This window comes from Ziziphus jujuba, chromosome 8 (assembly GCF_031755915.1).
Source record: "Ziziphus jujuba cultivar Dongzao chromosome 8, ASM3175591v1".
NCBI classification, from domain to species: Eukaryota; Viridiplantae; Streptophyta; class Magnoliopsida; order Rosales; family Rhamnaceae; genus Ziziphus; species Ziziphus jujuba.
This window is the reverse complement of record NC_083386.1, coordinates 7,434,628-7,443,834: the sequence shown is the minus strand read 5'-3', so window position 1 is coordinate 7,443,834 and position 9,207 is coordinate 7,434,628. Positions and strand designations below refer to the sequence as shown.

The window sequence follows — 9,207 nt, the reverse complement described above, 5'->3', positions numbered from 1 at the left end:
CCGTGCTATGGCACATGGTGCATCTGAAATTCTCTAGCTGCAACAGCTTTTGAAAGAGCTCGCATTTCTTCACCCATCATTCCAATGATATGGTGTGCTAATATGGGGGCTGGTTGTCAATCCAATCTTTCACGAACAGACGAAGCATATGGAGGTTGACGTTCATTTTATCCGGGACAGGGTAGCTCAACTCTCACTGGAGGTCCGTTACATACCCAGTGAGGAACAAGTTGCAGACATTCCCACCAAACCGTTGGCTACACCTCGCTTCACACAACTTCGAACCAAGCTCAATGTTGTTCCTCTTACTTTTTTCTTGTAGGGGGATGTTAGCCTACGTGTCTCAAGAGTACCAACTAATAGTGTTTCAGATAAATATCCCACAAACAAGTAGATAACTATTACACCTGGCTGTGGTTAGCTATATTTGTCATTTAGCTATTGTTGATAACTATGCAGTGTTAGAAATCCACCTATTGTCATGTATATATTTCATTCTTTCACAGTAAATAACAAAGCACAGTTTATTCATGTATATAAATATTCAGTATTTTTCAAATATAGACTTTGAATCCTTATGATCTTCTTCAAAAGGTGGCAGTGAGGATTCTGCATTTCTACATTTCTTGGACAATGGATTGCCACACAGTTATGGGTTCCCATAAAAGGAACTGTTATCAAACACACTAAACTAGTTCCCTTGAGGCATAGGCCCTGTGAGATTATTATGGGAGATTAAAGCTTGAGAGGAGTCCAAGTTGCTTCAGTTGTTGAGGGGTATGACAAGAGAGGTGGTTTTGGGACAGGTCCAATGATTCAAGGTCTGTTAAATTCCCCAACGATGAAGGTATGCAACCAGTGAGCATGTTGTTGGAAAGGTTTAAAGAGTGAAGGGCCTTTAGCTTGCCAAACAACTTAGGAATCTCTCTTTCAAATCTGTTGTCTGATAGATCAATAAAGACAAAGATATCTTAGATGGCTTCGTAATACGTAGCTACCCCTTTATACATTATTGTGATCCTATAATGCTCATCACCATTTAACTCATAAGTCTTTGCAAAAGTAATGCTCCACATGGCACTCATATATTTCAACCCACTGATATTGATAGATAGAATGGCATTCCAGTTGAAGACAAATTGAGATGGTAACTCACCAGTGAAACTATTAGAGGACAGATCAAGCACTCGCAAATTGGAGAAGTGTAAATCCTTTTTGGGTGCCCCAATTACACCATAGAACCCATTCTGGTGCAGCATCAGAAGTTTCAAAAATGGAAGGGATCCTAACCAAGATGGAAAAGAATCATGCTGTTGATTGTCTGAGACGACAATAGCTTCAAGCATCAAACAGTTGGACAACGATCGTGGTAGCTTTCCATGCAACTCATGATAACTAACATCAATCATTTTCAACTGACTTGCATTGTTGCTGCAGAGTTGAGGAATGATGCCATGAAAAGAATCGTTTCTTAAATTCAAAACTGACAGAGAACTGCTCGAGTTTCCCAAACAATGTGGAATTATGCCGCACAAGTTATTATTAGACAAATCAAGGATTCTAAGCGAACTCATGTTGCAAAATAAAGGTGAAATTTCTCCAGTCAGCATGTTGTTTGAGATCTCGTATTTAACTTTGGATGGTGGAGGAATAGGTAGTGGTCCTTGCAACATATTCATTAAAATATCAAAATTTTTTAAGTTGACCCATGGAAGAACCTGATTAGGAAGTTGGTCAAAGCCTATTAGCAAGTTGTTAGCAACAACAAACGTGACCAAAGTATCTACACTCGTGTTCCACATCCACTTTGGTATTTGGTCACTTATCTTGTTTTTCTTAAGAGCCAACCACTCCAGTTCGTGTTGATGCTTGAGAAAATATGGGAGTTTTCTCAGGTTTCATTCACCCAGATTTAGATGCTTGAATTCTGTTTGCTTTTCCAAAGATCAATGACAAATTGTTGTTGTTAAGTTAGAGTTGAGTGAGACTTTTCATGTTGTTTAAAAAGATGCCAAACTTCAAATTGCCACCCAAATTGTTTTGGTTTAAAAAAAGAGTTTCAAGATTGAGAAGCATATATAATGATTGTGGAACTTGACCATGCAATAGATTTTCCTGAAGATCTAGCGCAGTTAGTTTGGTAATGTTCCCCAACCATGGTGGGATTGGACCAGTTAATTGATTAGGGTTAAGCAAAATCTCCGTAAGGTGGGTGAGATTTTGAAGAGAAGACAGAATGTTACCACTGAAACTATTGTTATAAAGATATAGATATGTGAGTTGGGTGAGTTTACCTAGTGAAAGATGGAATAGGCCTTGAAAAATTGCACTCACAATCTTCTAATATTTCTAATGAGTCAAGTTTTTCAATTGAGTAGGGTAGGCTTCCAAAAAAGTTGGCACCCCCTATTCTAATCTTGTCAGAGGGCTTTTTTTCTGGAATTCAGGCAAAAGGCTAGTGAGATTCTCATTGAGCTCCAAATTCAAACTCTGTAGGTTTGGCAAACGAAAAATTTTAGCAGGAAAATCACCATATAGTTCACAATCTCTAAGATGCAATTCTTTTAAAGAAGTGAAGTTTGTGAGTGCATCAGGTACCTTAGATGATACGTCTACATAACTAAGAACAAGTATTTCTAACATGGTCAATTTCCTAAGTAGTGTTTCAAAGTTGGGATTTCTAAGCTTCAAAAACTTTTCTTCAGTAACTGGATCATAATTGTAAGACATGTCGAGGAAGGACAACTTGGTCAAGTTGGAAATTTCCAAAGGGATTTGGCCATAAAGAAAAGAAATAGAGAGGTCGAGATAAATTAGGCCACACAGTTGGCCAATAGCAGCAGGAATTTGAGAGAAATTGAAATGGTTGTCGGAAAGGCTAAGCATTTGAAGATGAAAAAGGCTGAAGAGGGTACTATTGGAGTTGATAGAGCCAAATAGACAGCTACTGCTAAGATCAAGGCCAATCACATGACCTGTCTATGCATCGCAATAGATGCCATCCCATATGCAGCAATTACTAGATTTCCATTGTAGAACTTTTGGATAAGCACCTTCAAACGCAGAAGCAGATTTGGTAATGACAAAGCTTTCCTTCAACTGCAACAGTGCTGACCTTTCTTTATCACGGCAAGTTGGCTGCTGTTGCACAGAGGCAAAAGACATATTAGCAACAACAATATTAGTCAACAGAAGCTTTAAAAGCAGATGATGGAACACAACTAAGCACAATGATAACCCCATTGTTCTTCAATTTTCTATCTTTTATTATATACATTTTTTTTTTTTTTTCAGGAAGAGAAAAGAAAAGAAAAGAAATTGGTTTGCTCTAGTTACATAAGCCTGGAAGTATATTTATAAGCATAGAGTCTTCTTTTTGCCTTATTGTGATTAGGATTGACAAGTTCATGACTTCAAGTCAAGTCGTCTTCGTGTGTCCCATGTACAGATCTATACATGTTCTTTGGTTCAAGTCAAGGTAAGTATGCCTTTGCTCTGTTTTGTTCTGTTTTACCAATCTGTAGTAACCATATAATATGCTCAAACTACAGGTAAAATATTTTGGAAGCTCCGTTTTGAGATATTGGAAACTATTCTATTTTTAAAAATATTGCTCCTCTTATACATTCTTTGAGAAGGATTTAAAATTTATTGAAAAATAAATCAAACTTAAATTTTAATGATTTTTTTTTTTTTTTGACCCTCTTCAATGTTTTGTTTGTCATCATAATTATTATTGCTGTTTTTCTTTTTTCCTTTTCAGAAAAATTTTGTGCTTGACGAAAAGAAAAAGAATCAAATGTGAATTCTATCTAAGGATTTGCTGGAAAAAAATTTCTCCTACTTTGGAAGTGTGGTCCTGTAGCATGTTTGTGGTAAGATTAATATTATTAACCTTAAATTTCCATCTTGCTAGTTTCAAATGAATATTTTGCTTGCCTTTTATTTTCATGTTTATACCCAAAATGGTCACTGTATAATGTGTCAAGTTGCAGCTTGTAACTTGATTGTGGTTTTATGTATTAAAAAATAAGCTTGATATCACTGTATAATTTGTCAAGTTGTAGCTTGTAACATGATTGTGGTTTTATGTATTAAAAAATAAGCTTCATATACATTATTAGATCCACTTTCTACTAGTAATTTAATATGATATCAAAGCCTTGGTGACCGAAAGGTTCTTGTGTTCTAATTTTGGTATCCCAGTTTAAATTTGTATTTGTGTTAAATTGTTGTTTGGGATTCTTGTCATGTCTAAGGCCCTTGAATTTGTATGTCTGTTGGATTGTAGCTATAGCTTTGGGGATAAATGGTGGTTTAACATTGTGAAGATTTAACTTTTCTAACATTAGTTTGTTATTCTGCTGCCTAACGACCAATTTCAGACGTTCTATTTTTCACAGTTTGTGCTAAAACTTTCTATGAACGTGTTATGTTTCTTTATAAGGGAAACAAATATCTCCCTACTTTTGGCACACACTTTGGCTGTCATCTATGCAGGTTACCTTTGTAAAGATGGTGCATATGCTAGTGCCGGCATTTCCAATGATGAGATAAAGTAGAATAATTAATGGCCATATTCAGAATATTCATATGCAAGCGTCGGGCATTTTGGCAGGGGGAAAATTTAGTTTCTTGTGCAGCTTCTTAATGATGTTAATCCACACAAGCCTTATGTGATTATGAAATTGAGACAATAGTTACTTATTCAGGAAGATATTTTAAATGTCTCAAATTTGAGATACTTTTACTCCAGTCGGGATTTTGTTTTCTTCGTAAACTACAAAGTTGGAGAAGATATGGACAAACTTTTGACTCTAATTAGCAATGCAAAGTCTGTTGCATCAACCCAAAGTTATGTTAAACCACATCTTGGATGGAATTGTTATTAACTTGCACAGGATCTGAAGCGTTTTTGCACCAATTCTTATATGGAATCTTGAAAGGAAAAAAAGAATTCAGAAATTGAGATTTGGCAGCCGTCTTGATCATCATTGGAAAAAGAACTTGCACTTGGTATGCACTGGATTACATATGCTGCAGTTGCCGTGCAAAAACTTTATGAGTTGTAACACAGATCATTTTGCTTTTACCATTAGGAGTGTAAGAAATTGCTTTAACACATGTAAAAATGTTCATACTCTGTATAACTTTAGGTGAAGTATGCACACAGATTAAGATTTGGAGCTTCTTTCCCACTAAAAGGAAAAAGGAAAAGAGAAACAAAAAAGGTCATTTTGCCTCATGATGAGATGGCATAGTAGAGTTGTGATTCATGAGCTTGAAGTTGTTTTCCTTGTGGATGCCCAGATGAGTTACTGTGAAGCCACAACTTCTAAAGTTCATGGAAGGTAGAGTAACTTTGGCCTAGATGAGGTGTAAAGTTAAAATTTCTAATGAAGCTTCTTTTAAGTGGAATTACTTTACGAAAAGAGGATTTGGCTAACTGTTAAATAAGTTTATCTATTTATTTCTATGTTGCTCAATTGCATAATTGGGCAGAATATAATTGAATATTAATTAGTTGTGAAGAAAATACATTGACATCCTCTGTATGACCTGTTTTGCATAAATACCATTTTATTTTTGTAAATTATAAAAATGTCCAATCGCATTTCATTTTTGTCGAAATATCACCTCTTATATATATATATATATATAGGCAAAATTTTGAAATGTAAATTGACAGTTTACCTGAGTACTTTTAAATAGATTTGTGAAATTTTATATGTATCAAATTCAAAAGATAATGAAAATTGATAAATATTTTGATGCCCATAATATTATTATTTGGAAAATATTTTGCTATTAACACATCATTATATAGTTTCTCTTTTTTAGAAAAAAATATTTCTTTTCCAATTATGGAGTTGGAAGAAATGAAAATAATCTCTATCATCTCACATATGGATTTTCATGATATTTAAACCGTTCAAAAAGAATCAAACAATATTGATCTCATGGAGTAGTGTTAAGAAAAATTCAGGGGTAACGATATTAAGCTCATAGTTTAGGAGACAATTTACAACATAGGACCAAGCAAATATATATATATATATATAGTTCATGAGGGAGTTAGCGAAACACTCAAATACCAATCTACGCATATGGATTGAAAATGTTGAAGAATATGGTGTAAATGTAGTAGTACATGTTTCCATAAATCCATATTTCCGCCAAATGTTGAATGGTGATCAGATGGTTGGTGGTAGTGGTATTGTGATCTCACCGAGTTACTTCACCGCCAAGGCAAGCATGATTTATGATCAGAGCCTAAGGAAAGGCTTAACCTGACCCACCAATTGATTAAAGCTACGTACCTTAGCTTTTGTGCGAGGTTGTGCTGATTCTTTTAGGGATACGTTGGATTTAATTTCTTCCAGCACTACTATTTTCCCATCTAAGAGGAAAGGGATGAGAAAGAGTATATATTCCTAAAGGTGGTCTGTTTGGGGTTGTTGTTTGCCCACATTACCTGTTTGAGATAATGAATGCATTTGTGGGGGTGTGCTTTATTTCTCACACACTATGCATGCATTGTGCTTCACAATAGGCACAATTTTCTACTTGATGGAAAGGAGTTATGCAATAGAAGATGGTTCATTTCCAAGTTATGAAGATTTCCCTCAACATGTCAAAGCTCTTATTCCATATTTGTTTTGGAGACTAGTAGTTTGTTAGATATTGTATTGAAAGAAACCATATTTATTGAACGGTTGAGTTCTACCATATTTACTTATTTAGTGTAGTATCTGCAAAGAGAAGCTCAAAGCTCAAACTAACACAATCACCACATAGAATTTATTTACTTATTTATTTATTTTTATGTTTCCAATTCAATACCTCATTGTAACAAACAAATTCACACCATTGAAATGTCAGGAGAGAAGTACAAAATACAGAGTAATTAAGATTAAACAACATAGTGATTTAGAAAAGAAAAAAAAAATATAAACAAAATACAGAATAATTAAAATTAACAACATAGCGATTGAGAAAAGACAAAAAAATATATACAAATAAAATAGAAAGGTCATAGTAAAACAGATAGACAGATAGCTTGATATTTAGTACTACTCAAGTTCTCTGTTCCCTCCTCTTTCTCCATTTGGATAGAGTCTCCAACCATCCAAGAGTCCTCTTCATTACAATGCCAGCAAGGGCCACCCCAAAAGCCGGCCCACCTAATATAAATATCCACTCTTTTTTGAATATAGAAATGGGAAAATAAGAAATTGGGAGGGTTAGGGGCGATGGCCAGTATATAGTTCCGTTTGCTGCTTATGAACATCCACATTTGCGTCAAAAACACCTCACCAAGTCAAGTAAACGAACACTAAAAAGACTAGGAAAACCACTGTTTCTTTTCTCTTCTCACCATTGAATTATATGCTATATTTAAATTTTATTTATTAGTTATTTTTCTATTATAGGTTAATTTATCATTATATATTGTCATTGGATAGATTATATTCTTTACTATTGTTTTAATATATATGCATGTTCAAATTCTCTTGAATTGGTCAACTAATATAAACAGAAGGAAAAGGAAAAAGATTAGTGGTGTTTGCTTAAACGTTTCTACCTGCTCTGTTTAATTTTCAACTTTTAAACACAAAGAGATGGTTTTTTTTAGTTTCATGCCAAGATTTGGAAAAAGACTTCCATGGGATGATCCTATACTATACAAGACGCTCCACTCACATACATTTGTGGGACCCACCATGTGGGGTACACTTGTATGTGACTGGGCCGATCCTATAGATTTGATTTGCTTATTTTATTTTATTTACTCAATGAAAGATTTTGACGTAGCTAGGGATGTTAACGGGGCGGGACGGGACCGGTTTTTAAAATTTCGTCCCCGTTTTCGCGGGGAATTTTACATCCCATCTTCGCGATTTTTCCCGTTTGTTTAGGTGCGGGGCGGGATCGGGGATTTTGCGGGGCGGGGACGGGGCGTGACGGTTTTCCCCATTTTATTTTTTAATTGATATTTTTTTAAAAAATTTATATAAAAAAATTATTTTATGATTAAAATATAAAGAAAATGACAACAATGCAATAAAAATATAATAAAATACATCAAGGAACAAATTTACAATTATAATAAAATACATATTTAGAAAAATAAATTAAAAAAAAAGAAGAAAATAATTTTACATAAATAAAATTTTATAAAAAAAATAATAAATATATATATATATAGGGGCGGGTTCGGGGCGGGGTTATATCGGGGCGGGTTCGGGGCGACTCTGTTTTTAAGTATTTGCCCCGAGCCCGCCCCGCATCCCCGAATTTTCGGGAAAAAACCGCCCCGTTAGAGACGGTGCACCGCGGTTTCGGGGATGGACGGGGCAAATTGACATCCCTAGACGTAGCTAACAAGCAAAGGATGAAAGACTCTAATAAAACAGTGAACAGTAACAGAACTGCCTTGGGGCTAGGTGCTCAAGCCAACCCAACTCAGAAAAAGAAAAAATAGTACTATATGCTACAAAAAATAAAAATAAAAAAAATCTCAACTTCGGAATAATAATAATAATAATAATAAGAAGAAGAAGAAGAAGAGAGACATATAAGAAAGAGAAGAGAAAAGAAAAAAAAAATTACTTTTTGCTTTTTAATGAGTAGTTATTTTTCCACTCAAAAAAAAAAAAAAAGGATTAGTTATTTTTCATTTTTCATTTTTCATTTTCTTTTTTGTTTTTGAGATAAACAAGTTTATTTGGTATTTTTAAGTGAGAAACGTGGAGAGGAGGACTGCCCATACTAATATATTAGATAATATGTATGACTAAATTTTACAAGTTTTAAAAAATGAAATCATTTTTTTAACAAAAAAAAAGAAGTATGATGTTTCTTTTTGTTAATTTGTTCCATATATGGTTTCTTGAGAGAATTAGGTATAATAATTTATGCTTGCATTTTGAAATTCTAAAAAATTTTGACTAATTTTCTTTCAAGATCTTGATTTTTCTATATCAATCACATTACACTGTTTGCCAGTGCATGTATTATGTAGCAAAAATCAAAACCAAAAGCTCTTTGTTTTCTTTTTTCTTTCTTTTTTTTAAATGTCGTCAAGAAAAGGAAAAAAAAAAAACTATTAATACGCTACAACACAAATAATAATCTCAACATCCCAAAAATATAATAATAGAATAAAAGAAAAGAAATAAAGAAAGTAAGATTGAGATATAGAAA

At 34.0% G+C, this 9,207-nt stretch overlaps 1 protein-coding gene across 1 annotated transcript; it reads right to left on the bottom strand.

The window, feature by feature from the left end:
* Positions 1-2,406: 2,406 nt before the first annotated feature.
* Positions 2,407-3,243, bottom strand: LOC125421504 (receptor-like protein 7). Its single transcript, XM_048470694.2, has 2 exons — positions 3,054-3,243; positions 2,407-2,975 (listed from the first exon to the last, which is right to left on the bottom strand). Exons 1-2 carry the CDS (start codon positions 3,241-3,243, stop codon positions 2,407-2,409), a joined length of 759 nt encoding a protein of 252 aa, XP_048326651.1.
* Positions 3,244-9,207: the final 5,964 nt, after the last annotated feature.